Source organism: Trematomus bernacchii, unplaced genomic scaffold, assembly GCF_902827165.1.
Source record: "Trematomus bernacchii unplaced genomic scaffold, fTreBer1.1, whole genome shotgun sequence".
In the NCBI taxonomy this organism is placed as follows: Eukaryota; Metazoa; Chordata; class Actinopteri; order Perciformes; family Nototheniidae; genus Trematomus; species Trematomus bernacchii.
In genome coordinates, this window is record NW_022987573.1 from 3,789,375 (window position 1) to 3,811,936 (window position 22,562).

The following is a 22,562-nucleotide window of genomic DNA, read 5'->3' on the forward strand; positions in this document are numbered from 1 at the left end:
TGATACTATGATTAAAAAAAACGTCATTCATGTGTGTATATAATTATTCTTAGTACATATTTTTGATTGTAATATTTCTGCGCTTTTGTAAACTTCTGAATGCAAGACCTTTATTTGTAATGGAGTATTTTTACTCTATCATATTGTTAATCATTTATTCATGCTGTACTTACAGATATCACTGATGTAAACAAAGATCTGACAACATCTAAAATCAACATAACCTTTACAGAACGGTTGGATAGTTGAATCTATAACAATAAATACAAATATGTATAGGTGAAAATTGTAAGCAACAATATTGCAAACCGTTCTCATTTAAAGTAAGTAAAATACAAGATTTTGAAAAAGTTGAAATACCAAATTTATTTTCACAAATGACTGTACAATAGAAGAACATAGAAAAAAGCAGACAAACAGCATAGCATTGGTAATGTAGTAGACAAAACCTGCAGTAAGGAGATGTTCTTATGTGGAGGAAATTATTGTACATCAAAAAATAGAAACTTCCCACCCCAACACAGGACCGTTTGTATCGTCTCCCATATTAGTGATCAGGAAATATTAACAATGTTTTGTCTGTATCACTTTCTGATCGTTGATCCAGTTCAGAAGTCTTTCTGAAGATCTAAAAGAACAGAAGAAGAAAATAATTACATGAAAGAACACACTTCATATAGAGACGCTTATTTAATCCAGGAAAAATAAAACTTACCACTCTTTTTAAGAAGTTCTCCTTTCCATGAGCGAGCCATCACATCCAGAAACTGGTCAAAGCATTTCACATATTTCGCCAGGCTTGTTCTCTTGTAATCTGTCAAGAAAAGAAATCAGTGAGCTGCTAGTGAGGTTTTCAAAAGGAGCTTTGAATGTCTCTTATTATACCTTATCACATTTCTGTTTTTTTTTTTTTTTTAAATCAACTTTCTTAAATCAAAAGTCCTCAGTCGCCTCCCTCTGTGTGCGAGTGCTGGGAGAGCAAACTGTTTCTGATTACAGGGCAAATGTGTTTCTTTCTGTTTTTATTTGAATTAGTTTTCACTTTTGGACTTTTCAATGATCTGTGGTTATTTCACACACGTTGAAAACAATGCTTTGCAGCCACCACTGGCTTCTAATTCTAGAAAAGTATTATACTAATAATATTTGTGTGGCCTAATATTTATCTGCATCTGTGCGGGAATAACACATTTGAACATAACTAATAGATATGCAAACATTTAAAAAAGCATTTAAATGTTGATTTTAAACATTATATATATTAAGCTGCGTTCTATTTGGTACAGTCCTAATGATAATCATTATAAAAAACAGGTCATGGTTGATTTGACCCTTAAGCCTTATTTTGAGCCAGGAAAAGCGAGCAAAATGACCTTGTGTTAGCCTGTAACTTAAAAAGGGATGGTCATTTGTGAAATTTACGATGAGTTATTTGAGAATCTCACCTCTGATCTTTCGACTCTCTGCTGCGTCCTTCTCGTTTTCCTTGTCATTTGTCTCCTCTGACTTCTCCTCCTCTTCGACTGTCCTGGGACGATCCAGCTCCTCACAGATCATACTAAAAAATAAAAAGTTATGATATAAGCTCTGACGATTTTCAATCACTGCAACAACAAAGCATGGGACAGTTCACTATCACTAACCTGATGGTGGGCACAGCAAAAGGATCAAAGGTGTCCAACTCTTTGAGGTCGATGGGAACAGAAATGCGGCCTGGCCAGAGTTCAAAAGGGAAAAATTACATTAAGACTGTGTCATTAATAAACACGCCATCTACATTAAATCACATTAGATCTAGGCTTACCTGTTTTGGGATGGACACTGAAGGGGCTCTTCAGCAAATGGTTCACTCCTTTACTGACGTTCACATCGAGCCGGGGGGTAACAATACTGCAGCATGATCTCTTTCTCAAAGTGTTGGCCCTTTTTGGAAGTGCCCTTTAGAAAGAAAGATTACATTGTTGTGACTTTTTATAACAACCTCTATGGTGGTCATATTTGAAAAAACTAATCAAAGTCACGTTGTAATATGAAGAGACTGTATGTAATAAAAACTTAGGATAAGAAATATAATGTGTACATTTATTTCCCCACCTTAATGACTTTAGGGTTTATCAAACATAAAATAAGCTACTCCATTTGCATAGTCTTCTCCTTGTAGAACACTGATCAAAACATTTTAAATCATTGTGCTTTCGTGTGTAATTAATTCTAAGAAATGTGTCGTCTTCAATATGGCCCCTGAGTCCCATTGATTTTAGATTGATAGATTATTAGTTTAGTGACTAGTGAGCAGTATTACCTGTTTCCGTTTGGCTTGGTCCTTCAACAGATTCCAACGGTTCTCCGGTTTCTTCTCGTTCTGAAAGTCCTGCTGTAACTGTTTTCTTACATGTAAATGCTTGAGTTAAGGTCAGGTAAAGTTATTTTCATAATGTGTTGAACAAGAAAAGATTATACTCTCATGTTTGAATCACATTCGATTTGAGAGAAATAAAATGCGGTGTTTTCCATCAGCTATTGGCTCTACTGCATGTTGTGAAAAGGATATCTTCAGGTGTGAGTGCCAGCACTTTGTCCACAGATTCCTTACGACCCAGTATGTCCTGGTCCTGTAGTGCGTACAGGGGGAAGTATCGCTCCACCACCACCAAAGACTCTCTGCGGAAATCACAGGTAGAGACTTTCAAACAGCTGAAGCAACAACATCAGTAAGAGGCAACAACCTCAATAACAGTCGGTGTAATTATACACAAAAAACGCAACAGAAAAACTGTTACAGCCTCAAATTCACTTTACTGACAAAAGGATTGGCTTCTTACTTGATAAAGGGATGAATTGGATCTGAGAGCACTACTTTCTTCATCGTCTCATCACCTCCCTATAAAGACAGCAGTGAATAGAGCACAAGATATTGTGTTATTGACCCCCATGCCGATGCGAATATTTCAGAGATATGATGGCCTGAAAGAGACAGACAGATACACTAAACCCAACACCCTGCTGCTCATAAATAAATCTGTCTTATTTATCTTATTAAAAGCCTAAAAATACTGTTACCTTAATCAGGCTGAGGTATTCTGCCACTGCGGAGCGTGCTGCTACCGAGAGCTTCCTGGCCGCTTCATCACACACCCAGCAATGCACTCCTCTTCTGCCAGAATAAACCCACAGCAGGTGCTGGAAACCAAAGTCATCTAGAAGATCACATAAATCAAAAAGTGTTAGACACCTGTTCTGCAGAAAATAGAAAATGACAAGACAAAATGATTGACAAACAAACCTCGAAGAGCTCTATCCAGGACGCGAATGGCGATGGTCATCAGGGTCCAACACTTGGGGCAAATCTCTGCAGCACTAAAAGGAGAGTTTGTGTTATCTCAGTTAGGGCTGTAATCATATTTTAATCACAATTACGATTTTGGCCTGCCACAATTACGAAAACAACATAATCGAAAAAAACGATTATTTTGCTTTGCTAGGTTGTGACAGTGCACTGCAACATATTTGATCTAATTTATTTGGATTTATCATATTAGTATATGTTTAGTAACTTGTGGAAGTGCGCTCCAAAATATTTGTTGATCTTGTTTATTGGTATTTATTATTTAATTAAATTTAAATATAAATGTATCATTTTATTTTATTTATTTTTGTATTGGTTTTTCAGTTGAATTATACGTTCAGGGTAATCAACAGTTAAAAAGATACTGTTCAAATTATTATTTGTATTTGTTTTAAAGTTCAAGAAATGGATGTTTTCAAAGTCAATGAATAATCGTATTTAATAATCGTTATTGACCAACATAATCGTGATTATGATTTTTGCCATAATCGAGCAGCCCTAATCTCAGTTATGTAACAGTCAAGATTTAATAATTTTAACAAATTAACCACAAAATCAATTTACCTGCAACAGCTTCTGACATCATCATAATCAGTCATATCGATATCAAACACCAGCTCCTTCTCCAGGGCCTGGAAGGTTCCCGACTTCACCGTGTTGTGCTGATTGGGCTGTGGGCAAAACATAATCAACTTTATCCATAACATATCTGCAGGGGCACAAAAAACTAAGAATGCAAAAGAAGATGCATGCATTCTCACCCTGTGACTGTATATGGCCCCAATGTCGATCTTGTAAGGGTTAATCTTCTGCATCTCCTTCTCCAGCTCGTTCTGCGTGGTGAAGGACTGGTAGCGGACGTAGATGTCATCTTTGAGCGTGAAGGAGAACTCTCGATTCTGAAAGTAGTTCTTCTGCACTGAAGTTGTAGAAGAAAAAATATATATTAGTCCTCTATAGTCGGTGGTTCCCAACCTTTTTTGTCAGACATACGTAGATCAGGTGAACTCATGTGTCAAACTACCTGGGAAATTCCAAATATGTTCATTTAAATCAACTTAAAACCAGATGTAATTTAACTATAAAAAGATAGAAAGTGGAAATACAGTAACAGTGTTTACCATGTAACAAAAACACTCTCATACAACTATAATTTATTTGTACTTTGGAAAAGCACATGCTGGTAGTGTAATACCTGTTTATCCATTACTTTTAGGTATTATTTTTGAACCATTTATCCATTTCCTTTAGCTAACTAATTCAATTGTTTGCACACTTGGAAACATTTTGTATTATGTGCCACTTTCAGTCACATATTGTTCAGTTGTTATAGTAGCTGATTTAAGTATTTTTGAAATAAAATGTATTTTTCCGATGAGATGAGCTTCTACACTGTGTTTGTGTATGTACCCATAGAAAACTGCAGAAGCACACATTTGAGCACGCCATGTTGGGAATCATTGCCTCTTTTTCATATTTCAATTGCATCTGTTCTGATCTATAATTATCTTCTTGACTTTGCCTGTATTTGTATTTCCTCTTACTGTGTTTATTGTAGCAGTCAAAAAAATGTTTAGTTATTGAAATACTACTTTGCAATAAATATTATTTGCTGATTGTTGTGTTGTTTGTTCCTTGACTTTGCAATAGGAAGGAATAAGCACACCATGTTGAACAAACAATATGCTTCATAATGTCATCAAAACTTGCCACTGAGCTCTCTAATTTAGACAATAACAAAACATTGGTTAACAACTTAATGAATTTATCTTGTTAAAGTTATTCTTGGCTAGCTTTCACGGGCCTATCTAATCATGTCATGACACTCACCTCCTCCATAGTTCAGCCAGCGGTAATACTGTGAGAAGGGGAACAGCCGTCGGTAGTACAGCGGCAATATGTCCGGCAGACAGGCCGAGTCATAATCTGAGGCCGGCATTACCTGACAGTGCAGTAACAGAATCGTTACAGTTGTAAAAATATGTTAAATTGTCAGAAATAAGCTAGCTTGCGGCCACTACAGACTGACAGTTCGGTGTGTTGTTTTACACTGAGAGTAGCGCGGGAAAAGACTCAAGGAAGGGAGAGAGCCAATGAGAAAATGATTACACAATGACGTCATCAAAAGCGGAAATAGTTTTAAAATGTTTTTTTTAATTGCAGCATCAAATATGCTACCAAGGGAATGTAATGTCAAATGGATATGAGTAAATTGTATGTAAATACTTGCCGTGCTATAAAAGATTATATCTGACTTTTGCAAAGCTTTATTTAACCTTGTAATGTTTGTCCTACAACGGAAGTGAAGGCGGAAGTGTCAACGTTCTGAGAGAGCATCATGGGATGGGTAGGCATTTGATTTGACTCTACTGCAAGACCTTTTTTATTTTGTTTTATTTTACCCATCAACCAATAAAAACGTAATTTCAGTATTTGTATTTGTGTATATATGTGTGTCACAAATAATATCCCTTGCAATGTAGTAATTTATATACTACACCTCTAGAGGGCAGTACCGTTTAAGGACAAATATTTAAATAACCCCATTCAAGGGATTGTGGGGGTCCTTTTCCTCATGGCAGAAAAATTATCAGTTGCTCTTTGGACTGTAGGATGTGCATTAGATATGATTTACTATCTAATTGTATTCATTCTGTCTCATCTATAGCTTTACTCTGTTGTCATTAAACCTCTCTATAATTTCCATGCCTCTGGCTCTGTCATTTTGCCTTTATTGCACACAACATGGATATTTGACAGAATGTAAATGGCAAGACCTTTTACACACACACACACACACACACACACACACACACACACACACACACACACACACACACACACACACACACACACACACACACACACACACACACACACACACACACACACACACACACACACACCACACACACACAAACAGCCTCACTTACAACTTAACTTGCAGTATGTGAAATGTAACTATGAAAACTTTAAGAAACAAAATAAATGTATTCACTTTTGCACATCAATATTTTTTGTGCACACCTTTCCAACCAAGACCCGTCCATTCCTCTGCACTCCATTGAATCCAGTTGTTTCAGAAAGGTTGACGTTGACAGTGAGTATTACCTTTCACCGTTGCAATTATCCAACTGTTATCATAATAGGCTACGGTATGGGAAAAACCTGTGCAGTTGATTTATAGTAATGAACTTCTCTCTCTTTGCAGCATCACTGAACTGTGCCACATTCAGGAGAAATTTATAGACAAGCATGCCAATACATTTCCACTTGATGATTGCACTTGTGTTTATGGTAATATTCTTTAATCATATCCTGATTTACATAATGAAAAAGCTCTCAACCGCATCTTACTTGAATTATGCTAATTATTTTGCTGAAGGCCACAGGGGATGTGGTTAGTCCTTTCTTAGACATGATTTGAAATGGATTTGGGATTAACAATGTCTGTTTCTACTGACGCTACAGCTGTATGTCAACAAGTTTGGTGCAAATAAATGCACATTACATAAAGTAGCTGCTAACCTAAAGTATAAGTGGTCTCGCTCTAACTTTACTTCAGCTTTTCTGTGGCTGATCATGCAAGTAGGTATGTAAGCGGACATCTCATAATGAGAACTTATTGCAGTGGTGAAGGAATTGATCAGATTTTGGAACACTGTTAAAAAAAAGTCGTGCATTTAAATGTTTTTTTGTAAAGTTTAAGTATAAACAACATTACATTACATTGCATTTAGCTGACGCTTTTATCCAAAGCGACTTACAATAAGTGCATTCGACCAAGAAGATACAAACTTGAAGAAAACAGAATCATATAAGTACATCAGGTTTCATAGAGCTAAAACATTTCAAGTGCTACTCAACTGGCTTTAGATAAGCCAGTCCTTTATTAGTATAGAAGTGCTTTGTTAGAAATGTTATTGCTCGAAGTGGAGTCGATTTAAAAAAATAGTATATTATTTGCCATATAATGGCACATGGGATTTCTTATCATTTGAATATTATTTCTGAATTAATGTAAAAGCATGTTTTTATTATTGATGTTGTTTGAGGTGGTGCTCATTTTTACTTTATTGATTATTATTTGTATTTGTTTTACTATTTTTGTTTGATTTATTAAACTGTAATTTATGACAATATTGATTATGGATTATCTGCTATGGACTATCTGTTATATTCTCCATTAAAGAGATCTTAATCTTAGTGTGTATTGAAAGCTGATAAATACAGGTATTGGAGTTAAAAGAACCGTATTTCCCTCTAGACAAAAACAGTACGCAATAAATGTCAGTGGGTAGAGTTAGCTAAGGTGAAACTGATGGTGAAAATGTAATTTTCCGCAGAGTCTATAATAAATCTAGGTCAGCCTGTCTTCAGGTTGTCATAAAGCACATTGGGCAGAATGAATGGGTCATCTCACTGTTCACGAGGAGTCAAAGTTTGGGGAGGAAAAGGTCAACACATCTTCAGATGACCAAAGTGCGCCACCATCTGTCTCCTTTCATCAAGAAAACAATGTGGACACATAGGTCAGGACAAATCATCTCAACTACAGTCTGAAGTGATCATGTGACCAATCATGGTGATCAACATTACTGATTTCTAAACAATACAAGTGCCATCGTCAGCAATAGCCCTACGGTATTGGTCTATATTTGATGGAAAGTTGGACAGTTTTCCAATGTTCTTGCTTTCCAAGAGTAGGATGGGAAGATTGATACCTGATACTGATACTTGATACTTCACTGGTTGTGAACTTCCTATTTTTATTTACATGTATTTTTGCCTTTCTAAAATGTTTGCACTTTCTCTATGATTCTAATAATTATGACTAAACTCAAAATGAAGCCAAGACTGATAGGATTTTCACCGGTTTTAAAGATAGTTGGGCATGATTTAACATTTCACTCGATACATGAAAAGTGATTAACACGTTTTTACAAATCATCCTGAAGGACACATGAACACTCAAAGCAAATGTCATGTCACTTTCTGCATCCGACCCTTCTTAAGATGTTTCTCTCAAATCTATAAATGTGAACATGAGTGCTAAAGAAAAAGTCAGAGTATCACCAAAGCCAGTAAGATCCAGTCACTGGGGACTATGCATATCTTTATCTTTACACTGCAGAGCCACAGAAGATCCATAGCTCTCTGCAAGGAAGTAAATATTTACCAAATGTGGAACTTTAAAGGTCCCATGTCATGGCCATTTCTACTGATCATAATTCCATTGTTGAGGTATACTAGAATAGATTTATATTGTGCAATTTTCCAAACTCACATTGGTTTCTCATACAGCATCTCTGTATAGTATGTGTATTCACTCTCTGTCCTAAACGGCTTGTCGGAGCTCCTGCCCCCCCCTCCCTATGAGCCCAGTGGCCGTCTGCGAGAACGCGAGACACAGCGAAACCCAGCCCGAAACCAGCCCGAACACACACACACACACCCGCAGCCTGGCTGGGAGTTTGTGTGTTTGCTCACACACCGACTCAAAGCCTCGCCGCGTCCCGCCGTCTCAGGGAGGAGAAATCGGCGGAGCTGCAGCTGAGAAAAGATTGAGTGTGTGTGTGTGAGGACTGGAGGCACGTCACCATACCCAGGAAGAAAACAATGGAAAAAGAGAAATCTCCAACGAGGCGTTTTGGGGCAGCATAGACAGGTCTTTTCTGTGTTAGAGTTTTACTCCCTACAGGGTGTACTTTGAGGGTTTGTGACTCTGCAGACCGTTTACATGCATAAAAACCTTCATAACACACAAGGGGATGGGTAATAACCGAAAAAGCCCCTCTCGCCTCTCTTGAAAATAGTAAAATAGAGATTTAATGTCATAGGTCAGATTGAAATCAATAATGGACAACCAATGGGGTGTTTCTGCAAACAGTTCAATATGTAAGTTTCAAATAGGTTAACAAATACACTATTTAAAGAAAAGTAAAGGATATCTGATAAAGGGACGTGTGCACATTTAGAGGTTGTTTGAGTCAAAGAGACACAGTAAGACCACCAAAAGGGAGAAATGGAGCATGAGGGGGTAAAGCATTTAAATAGGTGTTAGCATGTGTGTGATGTACATGTGTGTAAGAGCACAAAGATATACATTTTTGAAGCAAGACAGTGAGGGACTATTCTCTTCAAACTAGGCAGCAGGTGCAATGCATATCCCCGTCCACAGTTTCACGCTGTACATGGCATCAAAGAGCCCTCTGTTGTTTCCATTTATGTTTTGTACGACCAGCCACGCTCCACTTCATCTCCAAATGGCTCACACTCTTGAATCTCTGTTATACTTCAGATTGATGAAGCCATCTGTTATCTGTTGTAGGTTGGTAGGCCCTGTACACCACACGTTGTTATATAAACATATGTACACAAACTGTCATATGTTTCATGTAAAACAATGGCATGGCTGTATCCAACAGTTGTCTATGGGATAACATACAATACAATTTAAATAAACATTAGAGAGATTACCATTAACCCATTAATCAAAATGACATTTCACTGAAGCTTTCACCTCTGAACTGAGATTATGAGGTCAGGAAACTCCAAACACTTTTTTAAATCTACAGTTGATACTATGAGTATGAGCACACCCTGTGACACAAGAAAGATAACAGATGACACACTTTCTGGAGACGTCTGGCCTTGTGACTATATATACTGCACACAGACTAAACAAGCATACATGGATATTTTAGACATTTAACCAGAGACAGGTTTTTACAAGAAGAGGGCATGAGAGGAACAAAATCCTTCTTAATCCCCTTCACACTGTCATCCGTCCCTTAATGTTATCTTTAGAGAGCAAAGGGTACAATGTTGTCCTCTGAAATAAAGTGGAGTAGAAGTATACAATGGAAATATTAAAGTGCAAGCACCTTGACATTTAGTTAGTTTAGTTACTTTAAAAAAAACAAATGCTAAAAGGACTGATTGAATTACAAGTGACTCTCCTTTTTCATTTTTTATTTTTGAGCTACCCAACAGTAGCCTATACAATTATTAAAGCTGTTCCACCTTCAGCTGCAAGTACCTTATTGCACATAATGATAATCCCTATATGATTCTGAAATGAGCATGATCCTACCCAATGAGTGCTTTTAATTTGAGTAGTTTGAGTATATTTTAATGCTGATACTGCACTTTTACCACAGTAAAATGTTGAATTCAGGGATTTATTTTTAACTGAGTATTTCTACACTGTGGTAAAACTAATATAACTTAAATATCTGAGTACTTCTCTCACGTCCTGATAGTATGACATAAGAGTTGTATGCTGGTTTAGGTGATGCATTGAGGGAACATCAGTATTTCTTACATCCCTGCCATGGCTCTGCAGCCCACCATCCACCATTACAACCAGATAATAAGAAGAGAGACCTCGTGCACTGCTCCCCCCCCCCTCCCTCCACCTCATCGGCTCGCGCACTGCGCTCATTGGTTGGCGCGACAATATAAAGTTCCGCAGTGTTTCCCTCACTGACTGATTTACTGCCTGAGGAAGAAGAGGAGAAGAGCTGCCTGTAACTGATAGGATTTACCAAACTTCACCGGTGTTATTATTACCTGTGTGACTTTTGTTTGAGTCTGCTCGTGTTATTGTTCTGCACCATGAAGGAAAGAAGACTCACGCAGCCGTGTGTCGCGAGGTGTAAGCTCGTGCTGGTCGGGGACGTCCAATGCGGTAAAACAGCGATGTTGCAAGTGCTGGCCAAGGACTGCTACCCAGAGGTATGGAGAGACAGCCTTTTTAGACAGAACAAAGTTATTTTCTGATATTATTTTAAATCACACTACAGCCACTGGTGCTTTAGTATTTTTTACAGTGCTAAATAAAAACCTTTCATGTTGGGAATGACACTATTGTTAGGGACTTCAGGTATATGTTTAAACACTGATATTTTAATTATTTAAAAATGATATACCTCTGTATTATTATTGTTCTCTATGCTGCAACAACCATATGTTCCATCTGGTGATTAATGAAGGCTTCTTTTATCTAACCTGTCATATTATATTTGGGACACAGCTCTTATAAAAACCGTCCAAAGTTATTTTATGTATTTATCCTGATATTATTTTTAGATCGCACTACTGTCCCTTTACCATGCATTTTTGTCTTAATTTAATGCAAACTTGGATATTTTAATTATTTAAAAAATAATTACATTGTTTTTGTATACATCTGTATTGTTAACTTCCTCTATTCTGTGACATATTTTCCATTTGGCCATCAATATAGGCTTATGATATCTTATCTTATTTTATTTTATCATATTATATTTAGAAATCCCCCAAGGGGCAACATAACCCATATAGTAGGCTATAATAGGATTAACAGTCATTGTGTAGTAAAGGATATTTGACTGATTTTGACAATGCTACATTAAAAGCTTTCGTCGTGGTAATGGTATTACTAAGAGACTTCAGGTCCTACATTTAAACACTGCGTAGTCTATCAATTGAATTAACAGAAATGTTAATAACTGCTCATTAACCCAAACTATTGTTTTTAGACAATAATACAAGCTTCACACATGAAGATCTTGCCTTTTTTATTTTAAATAAATATATATTTCATAAATGTTTCTGCTGGTCCAACTCAGAAAATGGACAACTGATAACCTTGACATCTTCATTTTTTTGGCCTTTTATACTCTAAATAAATAATAATTTTGTTAGATTTTTATGTGAATTTGTGGTAATCCTTAAACCTATTTCTCTTTATTATCAATTTCTAGACCTACGTCCCCACTGTGTTTGAGAACTACACCTCCTGTCTGGATATTGAAGATCAGCGTGTTGAGCTCAGCCTCTGGGACACATCAGGTGAGGATTACGCCCTGATTCCTGATCCCTGATTCACTTCCTGATAACCCTAGTTTAATAAAACTAGCAAAGAACAAGGCCATGTTCCCCTCTCCCCACTATCTTTGATTCACTGTCAAGTCAACATTCTTACCAATGTTTAGTGTTTGTTGAGCAACACTGAGAAGTTTCACTGTATTCATGGGATCATTTGTGAAACTTGTTTATCCTCCTAACATCAACACAGTCAGCATGGAGTCGGGTAACGACTGTAAATTAAGCTCGGTCTCCATACAACGTGTTTTCTGTTTACCCAGACATCACTATCTGACAATCCTGTTTTGATGCAGTTAAGCAGCTTTTCACTCATGTGAAATCTATTGAGATCTTTCTTGGTGGATTGCTGCAGCCAATGAACAACAGGCCTGTTTGAGAAGCTGGGGCCCAAAATCCACAGCATTGAATGAAAAAACATACATTAAAATAACATTAAAATAAAAATCCCCTTCAATCAAACACACATGGTGCACACGTTTAAGAAATATAACAAAGCTATTAACACTAATGTAAATCTCTAAGGCTACCAAGTTAACTACAGTTTACTGGACTGCACTAAGGATCAAAGACCAACACATATATTGAGCTTACAATGATATCAAACAGAGAAAATGATCAGATCCTCATAATTAAAAACATGGGACCAGCATTTCGGGTTGAAAAGTAAATCAAACAATCATTCAATTAACCATCTCTCGATCATCTTATTGATTAATCAGCTAATTTTAGCAGCTCTAGTTAGGGCTGCTCAATTAATCGTATTTTAATCACAATTACGATTTTGGCTTGCGACGATTATGAATTTTTTTAAATATTTTTTTGTATTGGTTTTTCAATTGAATTATACTTAAAGTTCAGGGTAATCAACTGTTAAAAACATACTACACGTTTTTTTTTTACAATAAATTGATGTTTCCAAAGTAAATGGATCATCGTTTTTAATAATCGTGATATCAATTATTGACCCAAATAATTGAGATTATGATTTTTGCCATAATCGAGCAGCCCTAGCTCTAGTTTGTATTCATGGTAATAAAAATGTGTCTAACACTATTCATCTGCTCTTGTTTAACCTATATATAATACGTTTGAGTTTTAAAACTCAGGCGTAGCGGCGTGTGGTGCAGTGGATAGAGCGTTGGTGTTCGGATCAAGGGAGCACAGGTTCAAACCCCACTGCAGTCCGCATGTCGTTGTGTCCCTGGGCGAGACACTTCACCCCAAATTGCTCCTGTGGGGATTGCCCACAGTATTGAGTATGTAAGTCGCTTTGGATAAAAAGCGTCTAACAAGTGACATGTAATGTAAAACCAACTTTCTCAGGCAGAACATGAACTGAACATTGTCCCTTGACCAAAAGAATTATCAGCAACAATCATTCAAGTCTTTTGTTAAGTAAACACATGCTAATGTTTTCTAATGGGAGGATTTGCTGCTTTTCTCTGCTTTTGTTCATTTGTGAACTTAAGGACTTGACAAATGATTAACGAGATGTATGGAACAAGGTATTGAAATGACAGTGTGCATTTCTTCCCAATTTCCAAACTGTTTATGTTAAAAAGATCACTCCAATCTGCTATAATCTTAGTTACAGCCTTAATGCTTACAGTTGAGAGAACCATTACTGTCCTACTGATATAATGATCTTACACATACAGAGAGAGATTATGTAATTAAGTTCAATAAGAAATCCACTCCAGTATAGATTCATTTCATAACACATTGGCTGAGGCATTGTGCTCAGAGGAAGTGAGGCGCTGCCAGTTGGCCCGCAGAGGGGTTGTTGCACAGGGGAGAGGGGGATGCCTCGTGCATGCAGGGGGTGGAAGTGTGTGCGTGTGCGTGTGCATGTGTCCTGTCTTACTATGTGTGTGTGTGGTGCACAGTCAGTGTGAACAGAAGGCACAAGTGAGGGGGACTGAGAGAAAAGATATGCATGACCTCCTCGCTGCCTTATGGTGTGTGCCGCCTAAAAAAAGGTCTTATGTAACTGAAACCAGCTCTGATCTAATGTGGGATTGTTTGTTTATCTCCCACGGAGTAAAAACATTCTGGACAGTCACCCTTTCCAGACAAATCATTGCATAAGACCTATTTACTTTTTCAACACGCACAAACACACATCCAGGCTCTCTTTATGTATTTTTCGTTCTATTCTCTGTCTTTATTATCTTTATCTATTCATTTGCTAACAACACAGTCCAAGTACAGTCCAAAACACACACATATATTCACTTTACAATCGCATGAAAGAGAAAAGCAGCAAATCCTAATTCCCAAAACTGTTCAATTTTACACATTTGTATAGGATTCTTTAATAGATAATTTGTTGTTGATTACGTTGTCAGTTCAGCTCTTTGCCTGAATTTAAATATCTTTTAATATATTTATTTTATACACCAAACACAAGGTCAAATGAATTGTAAATAGAAACCTAAAAGGGTCAAATAGATCTTATAGAAGCGAAAGGTAGAGCATTCTTTGGCATTTTTGTTTAAAAAGTTGCATTATACTTTTTGGGGTTTTTCCTTTCCTGTAGAGTTTTTAGTTTCATCATTATGTAACACTTCTATTGGCTACCGCTCCATCACGTTGTGCGTGGTGGGCTAAGGGGCGGGACATCGCAAAGAGTCATCTTAAAAAGTCAATTAATGTCCTGCTAATTGACTTGTTTTCTAAGCAACAACACCTATGTTCAAGTTGTCTCATTTTGATCAAATATGATCGTTCATATACAAAATATATGTGAGAAGAGATGTTTCTCCTCAATTCTACGAGTACCAGCACACACTTTCTCACAGTAAAAAAAAACGTCTCAAAAGAACATTTGTCCACTTCACGTTGCATCTTTTATCAAAAGGAACAGTCTTTTGAGTCCAACTGCTTCCATTCGCTTTCTTTGAGAGCAGAGAGGGCAGTTTCATTGCATCAACTAATGTTTGCTGAACTGAAAGGCTTGTGTGTGTGTGTGTGTGTGTGTGTGTGTGTGTGTGTGTGTGTGTGTGTGTGTGTGTGTTTGTGTGTGCTGGCAGGGGGCTGCTAATGTGTGGGAGGTGGACAGTGGAGTTGTGTCCTCTTTAGATCTCTGCCTCCTCTTTCTCAAGCCTTACATCACTCTGGATAGTTATGAGACGGGTGCTTTGATTCCCCTTAAAACGAGTTATTGATAGATTGTAGTCGTAGAAGTCATCCTACTTTGCAGATTGAAGTCAAATATTCCCACAGACTGAGCAGACCTGAAGGGCTTTTTGAATTAAAGTGCTTTGTGTTCTTAAAATATTTTCATTAATGTCTCAGCAGAGGTTTTATCAACGCAACATGAGAGTTACTTAGTTCCGGTAGAAGCTTATCTATTCCTGGTGTAATTATATCCTGCTTTTATTTGCAAGGGAAGCTTCGGTTGCACATCTAGCCCCTGAGGACAGGAGTAGGAAATTAAATCTTAGCGTTGGTGTGTGGGGAGTGATTAGGTGGCAGAGGGAAGACAATAGAGAGCGGACATCCTGTCGGTCTGTTTTTAGAACAAGAGCCTTCCTGAGAGTTAAAGGAAGGCTCTACATATAGCTCTGCCGGTTTTGGGAAGGTGAGGGAAATGTGTTTCCTGCACAGCATATTTCAGATTCTCGTAACTGAGGTGTTGTGTGTGTGTGTGTGTGTGTGTGTGTGTAAATATGAGTCAGCAATCGGGGAAAACGATATGTTGGAGGTGATTAACACTTAATGATATCATTTTGTACACACACACACACACACACACACACACACGTACACACAATGGTTATGGTCTTAATTAACCGTTAGAGAAGTAGATTAATATCTTGAGTTATACGTGACATTGCTTTCTGAATTTTTCCTTGACATTTTCTTTACTGTTAAACAGTTGTTTCCTTCTGTTTCTTGTCTTTGTGCAACGCTAAGCTAACCAGCTGTTGGCTGTGGCTTCACATTTAACCCTACTCTAAGTAGCAAATAAGCACGTTTCTCATAATATACTTGCTTTGAATACTTTTCAATCTGTCTTTTATTAACAATACCTGAAGGGGACTTCTTTTGACAGACATAGATGAACATAGTCTGTATTTTGGAACTTTATCTGATACTGTGTATGTAAGCCAAAATCTTGGAAAGTGTATCCTAAAAGTGTGGTGATCATTTTGTTCCATGAGACATCGGGTGTTTGCTTTGACTCAAACAAAGGTTTTGTAGATAAGGTTTTTGGTATTGACCAATAATGGAAAGATGTGATTGGTACTGAGTTTCACTGACCGTGAGTAATTTGACTTCACTGGAAAAAGCTGGTCAGTGGGAAGGCGTCAAGTCAAAGTGTTTGCTCTTTTATCAGTTTGGCAGGCTGGTATGTTATTTCATTATATTATTTGTACTGTGTGAAAGTGAGGAGGATGATTGTGATAAAACATTATGAAAGTCTCAAAGTACATTTTCAAAGTGCTAACTGCCCAGCTCCTAAATCACATGGTAATAAACTTGTATGTGAGGACATTGCTAAGTGTGTGTTGTCTCTGCAGGTTCTCCTTACTACGACAACGTCAGACCACTCTGCTACAGCGACTCCGATGCAGTGCTCTTATGCTTCGACATCAGCAGACCAGACACAGTAGACAGTGGGCTAAAGAAGGTATTAATCTTATATTATAAACTGTTATGAACTAAAGTAAAGGTTTCAAGATAGTAAACATCAATCACATAAACATATATCCATCTTCAAAAGGACCAAGGAATACTTGAATGTTGGACACTTTATCATATCAGATTTATTTAAAAAATATTTAAATCCAGTTTTTCCTGTTGGCTCCAGTCTTTATAAGTCCTATGTGTATTTTCCCGAAGTATATTTAAAAAACATTCCAGTGACAGTGTTTTGACACCTGTTCCTCTTCTCCTCGCAGTGGAAAGCAGAGATCCAGGACTTCTGTCCGAGCACACGGATCCTCCTAATAGGCTGTAAGACAGACCTGCGCACAGACGTGTGCACACGCATGGAGCTGTCCAATCAGAAACAATCTCCCGTCTCACATGAACAGGTTTGTCCCATGACTTCTGTTTCTTCCTCTCTGTGTCTTATTTAGGATTCTGTCTCGTGTCTAGACTGGGTAGTCGTGGCGAAATCCCCCTTTGTGTTACATTTCCAGAGTTTAAATGTTGTTGTTATTTTTTTACATCATAGGGTTCGTCTTTAGCTAAGCAGCTTGGAGCAGAGACGTACCTGGAGTGCTCCGCCTTCACATCGGAGAAGAGCATCCACAGTGTTTTCCGTACAGCGGCTCTGGCCTGCATGAACAAACTGCAGCCGGCCAACAAACCCAGCCCCATCCGCCGCCTCTCCAAGAGACTCCTCCACCTGCCCAGCAAGGCAGAGCTGCTCTCCTCCACCTTCAGCAAGGACAAGTCCAAGAGCTGCTGCATCATGTGAGACCTGCTGAGATCATACTGGGGGAGAAAAGACAGAAAGAGAAGGTGGTGTGCAGGGAAAAGAGAGCAATGATTTCTACACAGCAGCTCTCCCGTCAACCACTCCAAAAAAAAAGTTTGCTCCACTCTCTCTGTTCAACTCCGACACTGGACTCTGATCATGACATATCACCGGCTCACAGTGCAGGGAGGGTTAAAAATGTTTGATATTGAAAATAATTCTGATCTATTAAATGCACCTGTACAAAGGATAGCAGTAGCAGGCACTTCAAGACCTCTCAAATTCCTCTCCTGAGAGCTTAAATTAGGTCAGTGCCTGCTCTTTCCAAAGTGCTTGTAAGCACTGCATTTTATTGCATTACTCTGATGAGAGCCATTTTAAATTCTGGTAGCGGTGCCCTTTTCCATCCATTTAATTGTCTGAATGTCTTTTAAGGTCAGGATGTTAGCTGGTTGAAGAGATAAAATGTTAAATCTGACAGTGACAGGAAGTGGTATCTACAGAAATGCGGCTCTGGGATTTCAAAACGGGAAATATTCCCTCACTGGCTGACCCCTCAGTATTTCGTTTGGAAATGAAAGCTGACAGTGAAGGTAAAAGGGGGAGAGAAGGGAGGGATTTGGCAAAGCAGAGTGTTCATCAGTAAAGGCAGTCAGAGGACGAACTGAGAGCACGTCTGAAGGAGCGCAGTGTGACTCGGCACTCGCATGAGAGTCGAGGGGTGGACATGATGTGACAGAACAGAAACAAATCATGGGCCATGTAAAGAGCATGCTTTCTCAGTCAATATACACGTGGCTCATTTTGTCCATTTAAGTGCTGCTTAATGGATACCAGCTTTTGTTCCAGCAAAAAGTGTTTACTGGACTTTAAAAGATGAAGCATAAAAGATTTCTGTTTTACACATGCCAAACTGTTTTTGTACCAAAAGGAGTATTAGACATCTTGTTTTTGTAATCCTTTGCCTCATAGATTATTTAGAAAATGTCCTCAACAGCTTTGAACAGCTAAATGTTCATCCAAAATTTCCTCGTCATAAATAAACCATTAGGATTATTCTATTAAAAACGGATTATTAAAGTAAAAGCTTTGAGATGAACTTCAATGGAGTTTTTACTGATAATTATGTCAAATAAAAAAAGTTTGACAATATCCCAAGCTTGTGCCACAGACCCTATTTCAGGCATCTAACCAAAATCCAATTGACTTTGAGATGAAGGAACTGGAAGTGCAACAATGCTAATTTAATCCTGTGCTAGCTATAGCTGCATCAACAATAAATGTCCCCGAGATGACATGGAGAAGGTTAACTTGAATCACACAAACAGGCTGGTCCTGGTTTCTTCCCTTCCTTTTTTATGCTATAACATTTTATTTCTAACTTCCCCTAAAAAGTATTCCTGACATTTTCCATGTTGAAAAGCTTTTTTTCTGGATGTTTCTACTTGCTTCTGGCTGTCTTTGTTGTTTTTTTTGTAGCAGTTGATGTTGTATTTACTGGAGTCTCCTGGCATTAGCGGGCTGTTGACAGCTCGGCTAATGGAGGGCTTGATGATTTGTTGGTCCTTTCTCTTTATACATCCATGGTCCGCACCGAGGAACCCCCAACACTGGAGCTTTACGTGTTGCCTGGCAACAGTGTGAGCAAGGGGCAGGCGTTTGTGTCACGCTGAGACACGGGGAGGGAGGGATGCTCTCCCACAGGGCGCCTCACCTTTTTATTTGTAGCATTAGACAGAAGCCACTGCAAAAGAGGCGGATGGACATTTCACAGAGTGGGTGGCCTGCTCCAGATCTCCACGTGGTTTTAAAGACCCCATGCTGGTGCATTGTGGGAAACATGTAGTCTGAAACATGTCTCTGTAGCTTCAGTTGTTATCGAATATAAAGTCGTAATTTCAGTGTTTCTCTCTTGCTAATTTTCTGAAGGAAAGACTTGTTTTGTTGTACATGTCCTTCCTAATAAAACTGTTTATTATGAATCCCTAAAATGAATGTTACTGAAGCAAAACAACGTGTGTGTCAAGTTGCCTTTTATGGCTTTAAATTATTGGCTGAATTCTGTATTTGTTATTGTCATACTTCTTTAAATCTTTATTTAAATAAATATGTCCAAAGTTCATTTACCAGTCAGTGTTTGTTTATTTCTGCTTTAAACCCGTTAGTAAGACATAAGAACGTTGATGGATGTACTGGTCACTGTTTTTGATTAAATACACACTTAGTAGTGTTGCACCTTTTTAGATTTTAAGAAATATTCTCAGACATAATAATCTGTAGTAAATAGACACAAATTCAACCTCCAAAAATACCAGTAGTTTTCAACAAACCAAAGGGAAAACCGCCTTTTTGGTAAAGGTTATTCATTTTATGTTAAAGGTCCCATGTCATGCTTTTCCAGTTATTACCCGTCCCCTTGTGTGTTATGGAGCTTTTTATGCATGTAAACGGTCTGCAAAGTCACAAACCCTCAAAGTACACCCTGTCCAAATGGACCAATCCGTGGAGCCGTTACGTTACGTCCGCGGAGCTGTTACGTTAAGACTTCCTCACACACACACTCAATCTTTTCTCAGCTGCTGCTCCGCCGATTTCTCCTCCCTGAGACGGCGGGACGCAGCGAGGCTGTGAGTCGGTGTGTGAGCAAACACACAAACTCCCAGCCAGGCTGCGGGTGTCGGGCTGGTTTCGGGCTGGGTCTCGCTGTCTCGCAGACGGCCGCTGGGCTCATAGGGAGGGGGGGGCAGGAGCTCCAACAAGCCGTTTAAGACAGAGAGTGAATACACATACTATACAGAGATGCTGTATGAGAAACCAATGTGAGTTTGGAAAATTGCCCAATATACATTTATTTTAGTATACCTCAACAATGGAATTATGATCAGTAGAAATGGCCATGACATGGGACCTTTAACTTACATATCAGTGTTTATTGCTGCAATAAATCCATTAGAAATGTTTTCTATATTCAGAAATATACATTATGGGGAAATAGTATAAGAACAAATATATGTATCTACACATTCTTTTCACTTCATGCAAGATATCCAACATTTGAAAGGGCAGCTTTGTCTGTACCCTTTCTGTCCGTTTAAAGCAGTTTCATTTCTTTATTGCCCTAACGAAATGTTCCAAGCAGCTCTTTTCATGCAGATGAAGTAAAGGACCTGTATAAGAACTTGGGATTATTAAAGTAGGGCCCATGTCATGGCCATTTCCACTGATCATAATTACATTGTTGAGGTATACTAAAATAGATTTATACTGTGCAATTTTCCAAACTCACATTGGTTTCGCATACAGCATCTCTGTCAAGCATGTGTATTCAGCAGTATTCACTTTCTCCACTAAACGACTCGTTGGAGCTCTTGCCCCCCCCTCCCTGTGAGCCTAGTGTGCTCCGATTGGTCAGCTCGGCCACTCGTTCTGATTAGTCAACCACCAGAGAGGCTGCGCCCATGTCAGTGCTTTTCCCGGCTGCTCTCAGCGTAACATCAGTCTTATCATGGCGTCGGTACAGCGGTATATTTTATATACATATATATTTTTAACTGTTGTTATAGAAGAGTGTGACGGCCCCAGGGCCTTTGTCTTACGATGGGGTGGAGCTGAAGAGGCTAATCAGCACGATCATGGACACCTCCGGACACTACGGCCCCAGTCTCTCTCCAAAGCGGCTGCAGGAAGACTAACTCTGCGATCCTCTCAACCACCTATCTTTGCATTTACCACAATAAATGTGCCGTGGTTTTGTAAACTCGTGTATGTCTCCTTGTCTTTCCGTTGTGGCCTACGAGCTACTCTCATAACAAAGAGTAAGTTATTTTTACCCGTTATAAACTACTACTGTTTGATGAGAAATCAAATCATGGTTTGCTATATATGAATTCAGGGAAGAAAGGATAGGCCTACTAAGTATTTCCATTAAACTTTATTTTTAGAAATGTACAAAATGAACATAAATATACATATATACACGGTATATCATCCATTCCTCCTCCTCTTGCCTGCGCACAGCCGGTGCGGTGCGGTGCCTTTTAGCACGAGGCCTCAGTAGTAGTAGAATCCCTTCCCCGTCATGGATTGTCCGCCAGGATCTGGCTGGACGAAATCAAATGCAAATCACAAAATATTAGAGAAACTTAGTTGTTTTAGATTCGTTAGTAGTAGTTGTGTAATGAACAGCTTGCCTGCTAATATGCTAACCTAGCTTTGTTTACCTTGGTAGCTAACACGATATGAACGTTAGCTTGGAGGAAAGGCAACTATAATGCAGTGTAATAAACTACTATGAACAAAAGCTAGTGGTTCATATTAGGCTAGCAATAACGTGTTTATAATTGCAATCGTATACGGGTATTCTGCTACCATACAATGTAACTTGCATGAATACATTGTTTTGCGCTAGCATACAGCTAGCCTCGTTAGCTACATGCAGTATATGTACGGTCACAATGTACGGTAAACCGGAGTATACTGTATGAGTATTCCGTGTGTGTGACTGCAGACATTCTCCTGCCATGACAAACATGTAAGGCCATCTGCTGACATTGTAGTTGATATATTTAAACGCTAGCAACGTAGCATCACAAAAATGTTTTTCTGACCAAAACTAGCTCAAGCTCCGTGTGTTAGATCGCTACGCCAGCTATAATGTAATTACGTTTCGCGACTGACCGGCAAATCACCCGCAGTATATTGTCAATAGGTATTTTGTGTGTGAATGCAGACATTCTCCTGCTATGAGATACATGTATGCAAGGCCATCTGCTGATATTAGAGTTGATATATAGAAACTCTAGCAACTTAGTTAGCACAGTTAGCACTGTGTCAATGGCTTAGCAGTCCAACACAGTTTACACATTTAAACAGTCTTGTTTGATAAATACACAAATAACAATGCAAACTTAC

The 22,562-nt window shown here is 38.4% G+C and overlaps 2 protein-coding genes across 2 annotated transcripts; one reads left to right on the plus strand and one right to left on the minus strand.

The window, feature by feature from the left end:
• Positions 1-340: 340 nt before the first annotated feature.
• prim1 (DNA primase subunit 1) lies at positions 341-5,424 on the minus strand. Its single transcript, XM_034126539.1, is given in 14 exon segments — positions 341-628; positions 716-814; positions 1,446-1,558; positions 1,644-1,713; positions 1,805-1,880; positions 1,882-1,938; positions 2,303-2,394; positions 2,552-2,661; positions 2,823-2,881; positions 3,061-3,197; positions 3,284-3,357; positions 3,911-4,017; positions 4,108-4,265; positions 5,177-5,424. Coding segments are annotated over 14 exon segments (1,281 nt in total). The 5' UTR covers positions 5,286-5,424; the 3' UTR covers positions 341-608.
• A 5,418-nt stretch (positions 5,425-10,842) lies between these two features.
• On the plus strand, positions 10,843-19,773 carry LOC117479596 (rho-related GTP-binding protein Rho6-like). Its single transcript, XM_034126693.1, has 5 exons — positions 10,843-11,086; positions 12,097-12,184; positions 16,747-16,856; positions 17,128-17,262; positions 17,406-19,773. Exons 1-5 carry the CDS (start codon positions 10,967-10,969, stop codon positions 17,649-17,651), a joined length of 699 nt encoding a protein of 232 aa, XP_033982584.1. The 5' UTR covers positions 10,843-10,966; the 3' UTR covers positions 17,652-19,773.
• Positions 19,774-22,562: the final 2,789 nt, after the last annotated feature.

Bases quoted from the DNA above. Each gene is read 5' to 3' on its own strand.
- LOC117479596 (XM_034126693.1), top strand. From the start codon at position 10,967: ATGAAGGAAAGAAGACTCACGCAGCCGTGTGTCGCGAGGTGTAAGCTC. The intron at 12,185-16,746 runs GTGAGGATTACG...TTGTCTCTGCAG, and splicing joins CAGCCTCTGGGACACATCAG to GTTCTCCTTACTACGACAAC. The intron at 16,857-17,127 runs GTATTAATCTTA...TTCTCCTCGCAG, and splicing joins TAGACAGTGGGCTAAAGAAG to TGGAAAGCAGAGATCCAGGA.